This window comes from Taurulus bubalis (genome assembly GCF_910589615.1).
Source record: "Taurulus bubalis genome assembly, chromosome: 7".
Taxonomy (NCBI): Eukaryota; Metazoa; Chordata; class Actinopteri; order Perciformes; family Cottidae; genus Taurulus; species Taurulus bubalis.
The window spans coordinates 5,455,144-5,473,449 of NC_136595.1; the positions used below are offsets into that span (position 1 = coordinate 5,455,144).

Consider the following 18,306-nt stretch of genomic DNA (forward strand, 5'->3'; position numbering starts at 1 on the left):
TGTTGAAGGATATTAGGTATACCCGTCTGGTCATGTCACTGCATGGCTGATACAAATATGGACATCAAATAATTTAAGCAATCATTTGAGGTTTTCTCTTCAGACAAGAAAATGTCCCGTTTTCATCAGCACCACCAAGTTTTAATTTGAGGTGTTTCTGTCTCTTAAAGATGCATGACTGTAGAATCAATTAAAATCAGAGCCTGTGACACCCTACTGTCGCTATTTAATCAGCTAATTAATCACCCCTGCTGGTGGCAGAAAGCATTAGCTTTGTGATCTTTTTGTCCAGTCAATTTTACAACTGAGCTTCTAATCCTCAAACCAACAAAACCTGTTTTTGTCCGAGTGGATCCTGTTATTAAAATAAAAAAATCTTACTTCCCCCCTCATCTCTCACCATGCCAAAGCTGATTATATAGATCATATCAAGTATAGTTCGATAATTCTGGGGGCCAATACCGTGACTGGCTTGAACAACATGCAGTACCTTGGAGGAGATGATTCTGTTGTCAGCAAAGCGCTGCGGTATGTAGTGGCCATGCTGCGGGAAACGATTGGCCACATAAATCGTCCTGGTGTCACTCTGATGAGGGGGGTCAAAGCCCTGAGGGGAGGCAGGAGGGATGAGAAGAGAGAGGAGAAGAGAGAGGGGCGGATGGAAGAGGAGGTAAAACAGGTTACTTACATAACAACTCTTTTTAGAGGAGGCATACTGATGTAAACAACTTCAGTGTATATCAAAGCTATCTTAAGAAGTAGTGCAACGCTATCGAGACAAAGTGTTGAGAAATGATGACCTAGTATAAACTATTAGTCGATTAACTGACCAGCCGATTGACAGACGACGACAACTGCTTCGATAATCAATTCATTATTTAATCACTTTAAGCAGAAATGCATAAGATTTAGTGGTAACAATGGAATATTTTGTGCTTTTTTTCAGTTTTATATTATTGAAAAGTGAATACTTTTGAGTTTTAGACTGTTGATTTGACATAACAGCAGGTTGAATATTTTAACTTGAGCTGTGGGTACAAAGGGAATGCAACAATATGACCTAATTTTAAAGCAAATTATTCTATATCATTGGCATTCAGCAGAAGCAACTAACCCCTGGAAGTCTACACCACACTACAATCTACCTGGGAAAACATTGAGGCTTCATCTATTGCACAAGGTTTAAGTTCCTGTATAGTTTCTAAAGGCAATTATTATTACTATTAATAGTTGTCTGGGGCAGCATGGTTGTATGGGACAAAGCTTAAATATGTTTAAGAAAGCAAGACAATCTATCTGTCTGCTCCAAAACCTGATATACATGAACAAAGAGAAAAGTATGACAAACTACACTCAAGTGTGGATCACAATACAACACAATGTTGATCACAGAGAAGTCCCCCGCCTTGTGGCTCTCTTATCTATAACCACAGTAACTAAGTCCCAATTGGTTACGCCGTGGTTATTCAGCTGGGAATTTAATGAAAACCTCGGATATATATTTCAAATTCAAATGGAAACCAGATATGTTGCATCAGCTTAGGTAAGGCACGTTTCTAAATGTAAAAAATGTAAAATAAATAAAGTCTTCAGGACTGGTTAACCTCAGAGAGGCTAATAATGTGATCAGCTAATGTTAGTCATTCTTCTACAGAGACCCAAACAAAAGAGATACACTTTTCACTTTGACTTCTTGCTCAACTCTAACATTGCTTTCTGGTAATGTCCTGCGTGTTGACTTCACTGCTCTTCTAAGAAGGTTAAAGCAAGCGCTTACAATCATTTGCAAAAGTTCTATGACGTATGTCCAACACACACACACAAACACACACACAAACACACACCCATACGCACACACACAGAGGAATGTATCCGGGCCACGTCACTCACTCCCAAACAGATTCACCTCTGTTCAGGGACACATGTAAACTATTACTGCCTTTCTGGTTCACTCCGAATCTCTCCATCTGCTGCTGCTATCCTATTGCTTATTCAAGAAATGCACCTCAACTAACACTCATACTTGGGTCAATTAAGTATTTATCAGAATAGCAATAGCAAAAAAAAAAAAAGTCTTGTTACTTCCCTTTACTGATACTACTTTGTATGTATGTGAATATGCTACACAATAAAAGATTGCATATGAATTGCCTCTCAATGGCTCTAAACATAGCGACGCCGGAGGCTCGTAGCTAACGGCCCGGCTAGGTCCACAAGGCCAGACTTTATTCTTTGCTCAGGTAGACATTACTCCACTTTACATAGTTGTTTGCTGCTATAGTAATGCTATGTTAATGTACAGAGTGTATTGCTCCTCTAAAGCAACATCCTGCACCACACTCACATAGCTGCACATCCAGCGCTGTATTCATTACTGCTGCAGGAAACTGAGCCATGTGTGCACTGACAGACATGCATTAGGTATATGAACCCGTTGTTGAGTCACTGGCATTGATCAACAAACTATTACATCCCAACACAGATTATGGCAATTTTGTACTTTATAGAAAACACATTACTTAAACATCTTTACATGATTACTGTGAGGATCTTTGGTGGTTGTCTTAGGTGGGGGAAATGTCTCTTTTTCCTTCTCAACACAGTTTTTCAGACTGAGCCTGAGAAGTAGGAGCTTCTAGCTCACCACCATAATCAATCAACAATCAGTTAAGCTGTTTAATAATTGACATCCTTGCCAACAGTAGCTAAAAGGTAGCTCAAGTGCTTGCTCAGTTAATACAAAATGGACATGTGCAACTGCAACAAAGATGTGACCTTGTGAAATTAAGGGAAGTACCTAAGACAATGGCTCTGCTTCAATGTAGTTATTGTTGAGTGTGCTTTTGTGTATGGCGAATGAGATTTCACACTGAAAAGATTCAACTGTGAGCTTCTGGTTCTTCTTGTTGCGCGAGCAAGTGACATCCAGAAGACTGATTACATCCACAGTCATTCGAAGTTTATAGATCTATGGAACAAGATTGAAGTTTGGTTGATATGACAACATGTTTCTATTGGTGACTGTGCTGCTCTCTGGTCCCCATCACCACAAGCAAAGATATGCTGATCCAACAGGCTAATGTCGGCTGCAGCTACATTTCAAATGCACCCTAAGGATCAACACAGAGATCTGCAAGCTCAACCAGAATGAGAGGAAGGTACACGTCATGCTGAAGCTTGGTGTGTTGTGAGGATGTGTGGACACCCCCCCCCCTCTCCACCCAGCTAGTCAAATGCCATCAATCTGTCTGCCACAACGACAGTGATGTCTGCAGCAAACAATAAATCACCCCACAAAGTGTAGAGCAATCTCACACCGCGATTATCTTTAAGACTGAGGCGTTAAATGTCGCTTTTTATTAGATGGGACATGCCATGATTATTTACAACTCAAGATTTAGGACCATTCACTGTTCCTTTTTACGGCCCATCCTGAATCAACTCCCTGAGCTGAGGCGTACCTGTACATCATTTTAAAAACAACACATTACATGTTACACATAAAGAGTGGCATGCTGCATTTGGCCTAAAGAGCTTGAGGAGGGAAACACATAAAAATAAAGAATGGTAATGGATTGAGTGTATTAAATATTCCCAAGACATGCATCCTATCAACAATTTCCCATTGGGGATTATTAAAGTATATATATTCATTCATTCAACTCAAGGACAAATATATCACTCAATTTATTTACAGCCAAAACAGCACTCATGCATTTAATTCAGATCTTGTACTGAAGGCTACACCTCTGCTGCACTACGGAAACCAACAATTCCCAATATTAAGATAATATTTGTTGGAATTGATTGTAGTCTGGAGAGCTCCTCCAAAGCAAGCTGTAACATTTGCACTTACATGTGGGTTATACTTTCATAAACATATTGAGGACCAGGAGTAATGATGAGCCAAAGACCGAACGTGACGTCTGGAGTGCAATATTTTGATATTTGGGACCGCTTCTAAACGGATATAACGGATTGAATAGAAATGTCTGAAAACTGCATAGAGCTGATGTCTAGGTATATCAGATAGGCATGACTGGCACACATTAGGAACACTTAACCATAAAGTATCACTTATTTTCCGACTGATTTTTAAAGTTGGAGTATCCACATTGGCCATTATCTTAAAGAGAATAACATGCCTCATTCGCTTTTTTGTGGTAGTATATCAATGAAAATAAAAACTGACTGCGCAGCTGAAATCAGACTTTCATTTTGTCCCCTGACTCTCGTGTCCCCATCAATCTGTAGGCTGACGGGTAAGTACTCCCTGTATACAGCCTACAAGTCCCACAGTGCCTTAGGGGAAGCATTGCCTTGAACAATGGCCTGGCGACAGAGTAATGCATCACAACCGAGTCGTATCACAGACTAATCAGCGCAGGGAAAGATGGAGGGAGGGAGTTGCATAAAGTAGAAGTTCTCAATATGTTTCCAGCCAAGGACCCCTTACATAACAGGGAACATCCATAAAGAGCAAGTGGTAAAGAGAGAAACGTTCCTTCAAGGCGTTCGGTTTGACGAGAATGGGACGTAGGTGACGTCACGATGACTTTGACCTTTAACCACCTAAATCGATTCAGTTCATCTTCATGTCCAGGTGGACATTGGGCCAAATTTAAAGAAATTCCCTCCAGGCGTTCAAGAGAAGACCGACCAGACGGTGAGATATCCGGACAACCCGAAAAACATAATGCCTCCAGCCACGGCTTTCGCTTGTGCAGAGGAATAAAAAAAATGACATTTAGTCCCAGGCTGCGCTCCTGCATTACCCCCGACCATATCAGCATGCTAATTTTCCTCAAAAAGAACAAGTAAGCAGAAATAAGGACAACGAGATATTTCTTAGGTTATATTATCCTGCTGCAGAGTTACATTTAGTTCAGCGACTTTCTTATAAAACAACATATTAGCAGAGATTATTTTTCAAAGCATGCTCTGCATGTAATTTGATATTTAATTATATTCAATTTGTTTCATATGTCTAAGCTTGTACTTCTTCATATGTTTAATAGGATATGCAATACCATCAGAGAATATGCAATATGTTGCTCTGGAAATAAAGCTTTGATTGAGGAATCCCTATAGGAATACCGGAGAAAACAAAAGTTTCTATGTCAATCTTGCAGAACAGGATGTCAAAGGGTTTTCCCAGTTGCCGTTGTTTGCACTGTAATTAATTAGTATGATTTGGTAGATGAGGACTAACATTTAAAGTCTGTCAAGATACCAATTAGGACAATCTCACGTGGCCTCCTCCTTTCTCCTAAATGTGGACCAATGTCCCCAGAAAGGAACTGATAAGGATTGATGTGAGAATAAACATAACTGCAGCACTTTCCAGAGGAAGTAAAGGTCAGACAAATGCCCCTCAGACAAACTTTTTCCATTAGGCCAGTTGCATTTTAATTAGGCTTTTAATTAACTGGTCGACTATGAGGGATGGGTCAAATGAACGGGGCCATCTCAAATTAGCAGGAGGAAACCATTTTTTATGGAGTTTAACTCTCTGCGGTGTTAACAAAAGACTAAAATTAACTTTGAAAAGAGGAAAAGAAAACTTTGTTTTGAACAGATTGACAAACTCAAACTACAGGATGTACTCAAGGAGGACGAGGAAGCTCAGAAACACCTTAACATTGATTAAACTCACTGGCTGTGGCAACATCAACAGAGTAAACGTGTGACTAATCTCATAACATGCATTCACTCATTCACTCACATGAGCAACTCACATGCTCACACACCCCGAGCACCAGTCACACAACTCTCATTTAAACTGGGTGTCAATGCAGGTTCTTATCCAAACCATTGCGTCATTGCAGCGTGATGGAGAAACAAACCATGCATTCCTCAAGCATAACTCTGAACTCAGTGTCTGCAACTCACTCTCTAAACTCAGTGTGTCTGTAACTCACTCTCTAAACTCAGTGTCTGTAACTCACTCTCTAAACTCAGTGTGTCTGTAACTCACTCTCTAAACTCAGTGTCTGTAACTCACTCTCTAAACTCAGTGTCTGCAACTCACTCTCTAAACTCAGTGTGTCTGTAATTTACTCTCTAAACTCAGTGTCTGTAACTCACTCTCTAAACTCAGTGTCTGCAACTCACTCTCTAAACTCAGTGTGTCTGTAATTTACTCTCTAAACTCAGTGTCTGCAACTCACTCTCTAAACTCAGTGTCTGCAACTCACTCTCTAAACTCAGTGTGTCTGTAACTCACTCTCTAAACTCAGTGTGTCTGTAACTCACTCTCTAAACTCAGTGTCTGTAACTCACTCTCTAAACTCAGTGTCTGTAACTCACTCTCTAAACTCGGTGTGTCTGCAACTCACTCTCTAAACTCAGTGTGTCTGTAATTTACTCTCTAAACTCAGTGTCTGCAACTCACTCTCTAAACTCAGTGTCTGCAACTCACTCTCTAAACTCAGTGTGTCTGTAACTCACTCTCTAAACTCAGTGTGTCTGCAACTCACTCTCTAAACTCAGTGTGTCTGTAACTCACTCTCTAAACTCAGTGTGTCTGTAACTCACTCTCTAAACTCAGTGTGTCTGTAACTCACTCTCTAAACTCAGTGTCTGTAACTCACTCTCTAAACTCAGTGTCTGTAACTCACTCTCTAAACTCAGTGTGTCTGTAACTCACTCTCTAAACTCAGTGTCTGTAACTCACTCTCTAAACTCAGTGTCTGTAACTCACTCTCTAAACTCAGTGTGTCTGTAACTCACTCTCTAAACTCAGTGTGTCTGTAACTCACTCTCTAAACTCAGTGTCTGTAACTCACTCTCTAAACTCAGTGTCTGTAACTCACTCTCTAAACTCAGTGTCTGTAACTCACTCTCTAAACTCAGTGTGTCTGTAACTCACTCTCTAAACTCAGTGTGTCTGTAACTCTCTCTAAACTCAGTGTGTCTGTAACTCACTCTCTAAACTCAGTGTCTGTAACTCACTCTCTAAACTCAGTGTGTCTGTAACTCACTCTCTAAACTCAGTGTGTCTGTAACTCACTCTCTAAACTCAGTGTCTGTAACTCACTCTCTGAACTGGAGTGAGCTCATGTGTCTGAGCTGCTCTCCAAGGCGTCGCCACGCGGCCATGTTTGTAGGCAAACAACAGGTGATTACAGCAAATATTACAGCACATCCAGGATGCTCTCGAAGCGTTTTTTTAATCATTCAAAACCGGTTAACGTTCAGTTTTAGCCAGCGCTTACCGACTTATACTCAGAAATGAAGAACAGAGGCATGTATGAAAGTTAAATCAATATAAAAAAAGTTCTAGCTATCTAAGCAGCTGTTTCAATTACGTAACTCGTTGGCTCTCTTGGCACAACTAAAGAAGTCCCTACACGAGAAGCTGGTAGTGAACAGAGAGGAGTTAGCGACGCTGTTCAACTTTACCAAGTTTTACGTGACTAGCACCTCGCTAGCATCAACTCCTGGTTGAGTCTTTAAAACGCTTAAATGTGGTTAAAAATTAGAGCAAACACCCACTAAACTCACACATCCAAGTTGAATATGAACCCGGTGTGCTTGTTATGAATGTTTCATCGAGCTCAACGGTCCTAACGCGTTAGCTAAGTGGACGGTAGCCGTTAGCGTCACCTCCACCTGGCTGTCACCACGCAACACGGTTTTGTCGGTTAGCTTGTCAAATATGAGCGGAGTAAAGTTTACACCGCTTTTCCCACGCGACAGCTAACGGGTGCTAGCGTCGCGAGGAAGGTAACGCGGGAGGTTTACCAGCTGCTGTCGTATCCACCGGAGCATCCTCAACCGATACGGGGTGAAGTGGTCAGCGCAGCCGCTAGCCCCACGCTAGCGACTAGCTACTCCAACGAGAACACGTCCCGAGCCAGAGAGATCTCCCCTGGAAGGCAGCAGCTCTCCTCGGTCGCATTACGCGACACATCCGCGCAGTGTAACGTTAACCGTGCAAACAGAACAATAATCCGGTCCTTCCCAGTCCTCGGTGCTGATCCCTCCCACCTCCGGTAAAAGTGACATACGGCTGGCCACGGAGTCCCAGAGAGCTACACTACATCTCTGTGTCTGCCACGATCAGTTTGTCTTCCTGCCAGCACACAACTCTGTGTGCACACACATACACACACACACACACACTGCTGCTCACGAGCGGCCTCTCACCGCCCCCTGCCTGTCTGCATCCACACGAGAGAGAGATGGAGAGATGGATGGAGAGGTAGATGGGTAGGTAAATATATATGTAGATAGGTAGTTAGATAGATATGTAGATAGGTAGGTGGGTAGATGGGTAGATGGGTAGATAGATAGATAGATAGATAGATAGATAGATAGATAGATAGATAGATAGATAGATGGGTTGGTAGGTAGAGAGCTATGTAGATAGATAGATAGATAGATAGATAGATAGATAGATAGATAGACCGACAAACAGGTAGGTAAGTAGGTAGATAGATAGGTGTATATATATATATATGTATATATATATATATATATATATATATATATATAGAGAGAGAGAGAGAGAGAGAGAGAGAGAGAGAGAGAGAGAGATAGATAGATAGATAGATAGATAGATGTGTAGCCTACAACAAAGGATAGATTAATTACTAAACGTAATGCAATTAGTTTGTGGCAATTTAACTATATTTGTGTTTTGTAATGTGGAAATGTGTATTCTTGGCTCCCTGCACACTGCCATGACTTACTGGTCCGCTTGAATAAAACAGGGATCCTCATTAATGGCATTAGTAACACCTCGGATGCTCTGTCTCAAAATCTATTTCTTTTTACATTTATATCAATGCTATTCCTAATAATATTGCCGATGGAGAGCAAGAAGCAGGAAAAAAAACATTTTTGAGTCAATCTGGCCATGGTTTAAAAAAAAAACCATCTGAAGAGCGACAGGGACCATTAAAACATATGCTGAGTAAAACATTTGAAGACGATAAATACTTGTGGAGCACATCAGACGAGTGCTGTAAGTACACCTTTTTGTCTTGTAGCCCTTAGCGTACATGACATAAAATATTGCTGAGTTGCTATTATACTATAGTGTTCACTGCAATGCAAACTGCTAGACACCAAATAGTGTAATAGCAGGGCTCTGAGCAATATCTAAATCGCTTACAGGGCACTTTTGAAATTGTTGAATACTCTTTGACCGAAAGCCAACCGAGTGCAGACTTAAAGTGCATTTGCTTGCTCAAAATGTTTTTTAGATGTCTTAAGCGAGAGGTTATTTGTTTCTCATCCTCTACTGTAAGTCTGAACATGAGCTGAACAACTTTAAATCATTGTCTCTTGCTCAAACAAGACTTCTCACTTTCTTTGATTGATTGCGTGGCTCCATTTCAGAATGAGAGTGTATCTAAATAACCACGTAGAACAAAACATAAAATGCTACTCCCCACAAAGGAACTCTTTTAGGTGGATAACGCGTGCGCTTGCCTTTCGTCCCTTCCTTCTGAACCTCTCAGCGATGCTATCCAGTCCCTCTGGTGTCCCAGCATTCCTCTTGTACAGCGTCTCACATAAAGTGAGGTCATCCTTGTATTAGTGGCTCTCTCCCAGTGATGAATCCATCCCTGTCCCCTCCCTCCTCTGAGACACGTCTGCAGTACATCTCAATCGGTCAATGATGTAAAGACACTAAATGATACTGCAGGAGGAAGAGCAACGTGAATATGTAACCGTGTGCTTTCTAAATTGATTCAATACGCTGTACATGATTGAAAACAGTGATGTTGAAGTGATCAATGGCAAATGACAATGGCAATCGGACACATTTGGAGCAGAACAACTACAGCTGCCCTGCAGTAAAGTGTCTCTCTCTCTCTCTCTGTCTGACTTCCTGATTGAAAAAGTCAAACATACAAATGTATTTGCATGTTTTTGCATAGTTCCCAACATTCATGTTTGTTCCTTAAGGTGCACGTGTGACTCCTTCTGGCCTCTCCATCATGAAAGTTTCTTTTTAAAAACCATGCAGGCAAACGAATCTCAACCAAACGACACCAACATGCGTTTATCTCCAGGATTAAGACAGCCTTAGGGCCACTCTTTGAGTCAGCAGAGTGCAGCACTGGCTGCACCACAGCATCTTGGGTTCAAGTCTGTTTCATCTTTCATCTACAATAGCCGGTGCCACGTGTCTTTTTTTGCAGAAATATCCCATACTCATCTTAAAAAGACAGCTTTACTCTGCAAATCCGCTGGGTAATCCGCTATCTGTTTGTGTTTGTGTTCGAGCCCTGAGCCCAGCCGCCATGCCCATGTGAGCGTCAGAGTAATCTCCATAGGTTTCACTGATTTACATAACGCCACTGCAGCAGCAACATCTGGCAGCTCCCATCTCACAGCTGGGTTGAATAGAGTATGCTCGTCTTTGATGTGAGATGATGACAGTGGCGTGCCTCACATCTCTAAATGTTCACTTTTTTAGTGGCTAAAAGCAAAATCCTTCCCTGATCGACCTGCTAACTCAGATGTGATCTTCAAGGATTACAAAGCAACAAAATGTACATTAATTGAATCCCTCTGTTTTGAGTTTAATGTAAAAAAAGAGAAAGAAATCCCTCTTGTTTGAACTCTACAGAATCTCTCCCTATTCGTCTTGAAATCACTCATAGTTTCATTTATAGGCTTCAAGAAGCACAAGTCAGATCGTGTCCCGAGGTCACGCACAGTTGTTGCCGCTTGAATTGCTGAACGCTTAATGCACATCTTTGTGCCTCAGACGGGAGACTGCTGGCCAGTGATCCATAATGCCCTTGCTGTCTGTCATCGTAATGGATGGCGAGGCACCAGATAATGTCTGGCTGTCTTCCCAGCTCTGTATGGAATTTAATTTCCGTTACACCAACAAGTGCTTGTCATTTTAAATACTCCAGCCCAACAGGTTGAAATGATTCACCATTGTGCACTGATGCAGTGTGGCCTGTGTGTGGAACGTTTCTGCATTACATACATGTGTTTTCTCTAGTCATTTATATATTTCAATATTATATCATTTGAGTATTGCTACTAATGGATTAACATGTAAGCAGCACTTTGACACATTATCATTTCCCCCTGACATGTAGTGTTGATGTATACAGTAACATGCAATGAAAAGTATGAAGTAAACTACTAGTGCCTCACATCTGTGCAGTATACCTTCAGTACTCTACTAAGTTACTTTCCTCCGCTGCTTGTTGATATGATGACCAAACAGAGGCATTCATTCATTCATTTAATTAATCTATAGAAGATAGAACTGGGTGGAATTTAATGTAATGCAGCATGTAGATCCTCCAATACAAGAAGTTCTTCTGCACATAGCAGGATATTGCCAACATTCCAGATAATATCTAGGCTCATACATGCATATTATATAGATGCATTGCTCACAACATCAAACTTACTCTTTTTAATTACTAAAACATTGGTTCACATCAATTTACCGATCTTTACCATGTAGCATCAAAAACTTCTGAACCGGCTCATACAGTTCATGTTTTGAGGAGCTATGCCCTATGGCCAACAAGATATTATTATCGATGACGTATTAAATGTAGTTGTAGAGGAAGACACTACGTTCCTCTGGTGGGATTTTTGCAATACAGCTGTCAATTGCTTGACTCCGTATTGGACTGAGTTAATCCCGGCCTGTTTAACCATGCTGCAGCTGATCCTCTTGGTAAATACACCAGCACTAAGTGGCTTTCAATCATTACCACCAAGTATCTCCAACAGTACTAATAGGCTTAGGACAAGTTCTCCTTCTCAGCCTAGAACCGCTACGTAGCGGTTGCTTGCTCGGGCGCCGGCTACCACTCTGTATGTGTGTATATTAGTGTCTGTCTCGTTGCATTAGCATGACCATCTGTCTCTCTCTATGGGGCTCCGGGGAGCCGGGCTCAAACGGCCGCCCTGCCTCTTAGGGAAGTAGAAATTAAATGGATTGGCTTTTTGGATGGTTGAATCAATACACACTGACCATTAGTCTTGGAAGAATAAATAAATAAAACACCCCTTTCAAAATTAGTACAAGCATTTAAGGCATACAAATGGAAACTGTTTTGTGCCGTTTCCTAGACGTGGAAATGGACTTTCTGGGAATTCTTGACATTATATTAGTAACAATAATTGCAAATTCATTGGATCAAAGTAAAAGCTGCGTTGGAGATCTGAAATGTGGTGTGAGTCTCCCTCTTAAGGACAAACGGAGGTGTTACAACTATGAGACGCAATTTACAGCAACGCAATTTGTAAAGACCTTAAGAGCACAACATCACATTCGGAAAAAACTCAAATGCTTTTCAGGTGTGTGTGTGTGTGTGTGTGTGTGTGTGTGTGTGTGTGTGTGTGTGTGTGATTCCAACTTACACACGATTCTTGGAGGCAGTCGGTCACAACTTGGTTAAATCACTGCAGCTTTACTTTGTCTGTATGTGTGTTCTTCACTGTCATGGTATTTGTGTGTGTGTGTGAGAGAAAGAGAGAGAGTGTGTGTGTGTGTGTGTGTGTGTGTGTGTGCTGCCAGGTGGGTGGTATTGGGTTTCCTAAGGAGCTACTAATCCTTCACCTAACACCCTGACCTCCTTAGTCTGTGACCCGGGGAGACGCAGGAAGGCGACTCTTCATCCACTCCACTGGACCTGGTCATGGATGACAAATCGTGTGCCTGTGTGAATGTGAAATGGATCACCGCTGAATGAACCCCAATCTGTATGAATAATCCACGTACAGTGCAGAGGGTTTTTCCTTTCGCCGAGAAGAGGCACACGAGTTTTCAGTTTGGAGAATGTAGAGTAGGCCGAATACTGTTAAAGGGCACGGGAAAAAAACTCAACAACAAAAGTAAATATTTAAGGAATGGTGTTGGTGGAATATGGCCTTGAGATATGGGAACGCTGGTTATTTCTACTTCCATACTTTCTTCCAATTTAGTTATAAGTGCACACTCTTTCTCCAGCTCTCTCTGGATGCTTGTAGAGAGAAGACTTTTGCTGTTGAATTTTGATTCCTCACTTCCTGTGAATGGGAGATCCTGTCAGTTATAACACCGCTGTGTGATGTTCTTTGTGTCAAATAGGAGGCTCTTTATAACTTGGGTTGTGTTCAGAAGTCTAGTCTTTTACAACAGAATCTTCTCTATGGTTTACTAAACACATTTGTAACACATGCAATTTGTTGTTCAGCTAAACAAAACCTGGAATTCAGAGATGACTCGTGGTTTTTGGTTGATTCAGTCTCCCGATACTCGGCCACCAGCTGAACAAGTAAACTGTTCTGTATCTCAGGTGACATGTTTCCTACCTGAGTAAGATGGTGAAGGTATGTATGTGTGTGTGTGTGCGTGTGTGTGTGTGTGTGTCTTTGCTATTCTGATCTGCTTCATTTCTGCCAGGACAAGCAGCCGCTTGAAAATGCAAACGCTCGCCCCTCCATCATTCTGACAGACCTGTAGACACACACTTCCTGAGAACTTTGGTTCAAAAATATACTGAATAAAAAGGACTTCAAACAGTGTGAGGAGAGACACCGCTGGCTTAAGGGAGAACTTGCACACGTATAAGTGTGTAATCAACTGCGATGGAGCCTCCACAGTCAACCACACGTCCATTTTCCTCTTGATGAGATGTGTGTGTGTGTGTGTGTGTTTAGTATGAAGTTACTGTGGCAACATTTTCGCTCACAACGTGCGTCTGCCTGCGCGAGTGCGTGTTTGACGTTGCCGTGGTAATGTTGGCCCCTGCTGACCTTGGCCTTTCCGGGCCCCTATCCCGTCTCTCGGCTCCCCAGCTTGTGGCTGGCTGAGCGGCAGCTGCTTTGGACCGATGTGTCTGTATGAGTTCAGACATGCTCCGTGGCATCTGGTTGGTTTTAGCAGACAGCTAGCTTAGCGCTAAGTTGTTTTGGGGCGGGAGGGCGCAGATCCTTCACCAAAGTAATAATGAAGGTACATTACTCCACTGGAACACAAGTGCTGTCATACTTGTTCTCATTCTAACTACAGAGGTATCACCAGAACATGTATTTAAGTATCACATGTATGTTGTGACATATATTATTAGACTATTGACCAGGCATTTACATGGAAGTAGCGTAGCATTTTAATGTCACATCTGGTTGAGGTAAGAATGATTTAACCTACTTTATATACTGCTAGTGGATTTTATCTGTGACATGTGTATACTTTTTATCAATTGATTATATGTTTTGTGACACATCCTTAATCTGCAAAGAAAGAAGTAACTATAAAAGAAAATGTAGTTGAGTAAAAAGTAGATTTTCATCTGAAATGTTGAAGTAAACAGTAGCATAAAATGTAAATACTCAAGTGTATTATGTGCACACAAAAAATATTTTGAAATTGTAGTGACATTTCACCCCTGTCCTTCAGTGGTACGATATATAATGATGCAAAGGCTCCAGAGTGTAAACACCCCCGAGTAATATTGCAGAGACAGAGACAGAAATCCCTTTTCTTTCAGTGTTTCCCAGAGTAAAGAGAGCTGGAGACTCTCTGACTGTTTGCAGAAGTACTGGAGCGGTTTTGGAACAATTTGGTCATTGTTACAAGCCTGTGTGTGTGTGTGTGTGTGTGTGTGTGTGTGTGTGTGTGTGTGTGTGTGTGTGTGTGTCAGGTCACAGGTGTGCAACTGTCGTGTTTGAATGTTATCAGGAAAACCTCTGGTTGAACTCTCGATGGATTGCTCGGATCCGAACTAAGACAGTAAGAAGTGTGTGTGTGTGTGTGTGTGTGTGTGTGTGTGTGTGGAGGACTGAGCCAACATCAGAGTCATCAATCATTCCCGTTCAGCGAGACTTGCAGCATTTTTTTTGTCCCCACCTTCATCACAGTGTGGCTTTAATGATTGAGTAATGATACAGAAAATAAGCAAAATACTTGGTTTTCATGCCGTGTAAAATCCATGCTACAGTATTGGAGAGGACATCTAACATCCTCTCTTCCTCGCAGGCCTTTGCAGCCTCCATGCCGGAGGCAGTAAACCTGTCTGTCCATCAGTGATGATAAGCCTTCTAATAGGTTGCTCTGTTTAAATGACAGGCCTTTCATCTGTGTGTCTGCCCTCTCCAGCTACATGACTTTAATGGCCCTGACATCATTTAAGCCGGAGCAGCTGGCTGTGTGTGTGTCTGTGTGTGTGTGTGTGTGTGTGTGTGTGTGTGTGTGTGGATGAACGGGGAGGTGTTGGTACCTGCATGATGGTGTGGCTCTAATCCATGTTTGTTCTGCTCCAGCACCAGGAGAGAATGCCCTCCACACACACATGCGGCACACCTGCAGCCTCATACACACACACACACACACACTCACACACACACACACACACACACACACACACACACACACACACACACACTGAACTCGAATGGGTTGTACCTCTACATTCACGCTGAATAAAGTAGTAATTAATACATCCTGTTTGTGCAGAAGTACATATTTTATCATCAGAAGCACTGCTTGTGACCTTCAAAGGACGTGGCAACATATATATATATATATAGCAGTATTACAAGGTAGCATAAACAAATAAACATTGTAAAAGGTAAACTATTCCTTTTATGTGAAGTAATACTAACATGGATGAAACTAAAACTATTTTTAATGAAGTTGTACTCAAGATGTATTTAAATATATTTAAATTCTTTGAGCTACCAGAATAAATAAGTCATATGTTTGACAAATTGAAGGGAATCAATCAATTCTGATGTGTATTTTTTTAACTGACAAAAAAAAGATGTATTGGACAAAAACAGTGTCCTCTGTGTTACTTTGTGTACTTTTGGCCAAACCTCCAGCCTCTCAGTGCCGTTCAGGTTCAGGTCTGACTGTAATGTCTGGGAACTGAGACGTGCATACCAGTCAGTCAGTGGGCTAATCTAAGAGAGAGGCAGCCAAGAGGGGGAAAGACCACCAACATACTAACCAAATCTATCTAAAACTGTGTGTGTGTGTGTGTGTGTGTGTGTGGTGTGTGTGTGTGTGTGTGTGTGTGTGTGTGTGTGTGTGTGTGAGAGCTGCTATCGCTCAACAGCTTTGATATGAAACTGGGTTTGAGCTGAAGTGGAAAGGTTTGCACCGTTCGTTTCACAACTTCTCTTATCTGTCATGCCTGATACTACCATTACTACTGCTAATGTGTGTGTGTGTGTGTGTGTGTGTGTGTGTGTGTGTGTGTGTGTGTGTGTGTGTGTGCACACAATGGGAGAATATTTCTGCAATTGCCCCCATAAAATCTATGTGTGTGATTGAAGAAGCACTAATACTGCTACCGGTTAGTGCAGTATTTGTATAAGGATGGTAATTAATGGTAAAATACAACATTAAACGACAATAAATCCTGATTTCCCAGCTTAAGGCCAAAAGGTTGACACGCAAAATCCTGATTCTGTGTTTTTGTAGATTTCGAGCACAAATTGAACCCTTTTAACGAACACGGCTCAAAGTGACGCTCAGATCCAGGTGTTGGTGTCAGGTTGGCTTCAGAGTGAGTTCTGGACAGATTACCACGCTGGGAAGTGACATGACCATATTTGGTAGCGGGGGTCAACCTGAATGACACTTCCAGGTCAAATCCAATTGCTGGTGTTTGCATGCAGGGGATGTTTAGTGCTCGCTCATTAATCTGGCTTTCATAAACTTCTATGGTTCATACATTAAAACTGAGCCTAATTTATAAAGCTTGATGGATCAGTTTTTATTGTGTGATTAATGTTGTGTGTTTTACATTTGCTTGTTTGTTGTTTTCGTTTCTTTCAGTACCCAGAAAAGCACTCTAAAATACATTTATTATGATTATTTATTTGCTAGGCCGAGCCCTTTATAGCAGCAGCATCTGCTTTTTATTTTATTATGTATGTATTATGAAATGAGAACCGGTTACACCACACAAACTAGTTCTTATGTCGTGATTAGTTGTTCCTAAACATTCACCACCAGTAACTTCTACATGTTGAGTGAACCAACTGAAATGTTAGATTAATATACAACTCGTTTAGAGTGAGGAGTAAAAGAGGTAATGGGCCATATGTCTGACCTGATACTTGATCAAAATTATTTGTTATAATGAAACTAAAAATGTAGGGAAAACAACACAATATACCTCAAATTACAAAATGTTATGCCAATATCGTTATAGCTTGAACGACCTAATAACATCAACAGTTAGATTAGTGCAGGTTTATGGAAGTGTTGCAACAGTCAGCTTTTGATTGTAAAAATAATTCATAGCAACTGATTTACGAGCTACTTGCATCTTTGAGTTGTTCCTCAACTTTGTAAATCACCAGTTTGCGGAGAACTTTGAGAGGACTTAATGGACAATTCAGTACTGCCTTCATGAAGAGTTGGCCCACTTCAGGTTATTTGTCCTGAAACAGAGGGAAAGGAGAAATGGCGTCTCCGCTACATACGGAGTCAGGTGTGAGTCGGGAGGCAGGCAGACCAGCATGTTTATCTGACGCCTCCATCAGACACAGACCAAACATCTGCTTCTCCCTCTCTTCCTCTCCGTGCCTCTCTCTGCCCCTATGGGTGTTCTTCTGAAGCGGCAGCATGCGGCCAAACACACACGGCTATCAAAGAAAACCCAGGGAGGGGGGGCTTTGAGAGGCCTGCTTCAGAGAGGCTTCAGTGGTCTCACTTCTTCATGTAAATGTCGTGTTATCTTCAAGATGTCAGCAGTGATAACCTGACTCTGTGTGTGTGTGTGTGTGTGTGTGTGTGTGTGTGTGTGTGTGTGTGTGTGTGTGTGTGTCCTGTCGAGGGGATGAGTTGGCTGGAATATTACTGATCAAACGGATATTGTTTTGAATGAACGATCACATAAACATCAGGCTGATATATTAGCTGAATAAGTCATATCTGAGGTCTTATTGTGAACATCAGATTTGATTAAAGCACATAATTGTCCATCTTAAAATAACTGGATTTATGTCTTGAGTATATATGTCAGACGTTTCCTGTTTCTTGTGTCCTTATGGCTGGAATCACTAAATTTTTCTATATTACTTACATTGTATTTTATGTCATATTGTATCTTAGTTGTACTGGTTCTTATCTGAAGAGGCTCCACTGAGGACATCATCTTGTGTAAAGCTTAATGTCTTATTGTTTATCTTTAGCTAAAACACCTGTAGTTTCACAATTACAGATTTATTTGTATGATCTTCCTTGTGTCTTTCACATTTAGGAACATGACATGAAAAGACAAATATCTCTTCAAATTAAACTTACACTACTTACACTATTCAAAAATATTCATGTAATTCAAACTTGTTAATCAATTTTAATATAATTAA

The 18,306-nt window shown here is 41.3% G+C and overlaps 1 protein-coding gene across 1 annotated transcript in view; it reads right to left on the bottom strand.

The window, feature by feature from the left end:
- The window catches only part of atp11b (ATPase phospholipid transporting 11B), a gene marked incomplete at both ends in the record, with an annotated part of 43,917 nt that extends 26,355 nt beyond the window's left edge, over window positions 1–17,562 (bottom strand). The window contains 2 exons of the mRNA XM_079221500.1: window positions 491–607; window positions 17,419–17,562. Of these exons, the coding sequence (XP_079077626.1) occupies window positions 491–607; window positions 17,419–17,562 (261 nt within the window). The remainder of the gene's footprint in view (window positions 1–490; window positions 608–17,418) is intronic.
- Between the last annotated feature and the right edge of the window lie 744 nt (window positions 17,563–18,306).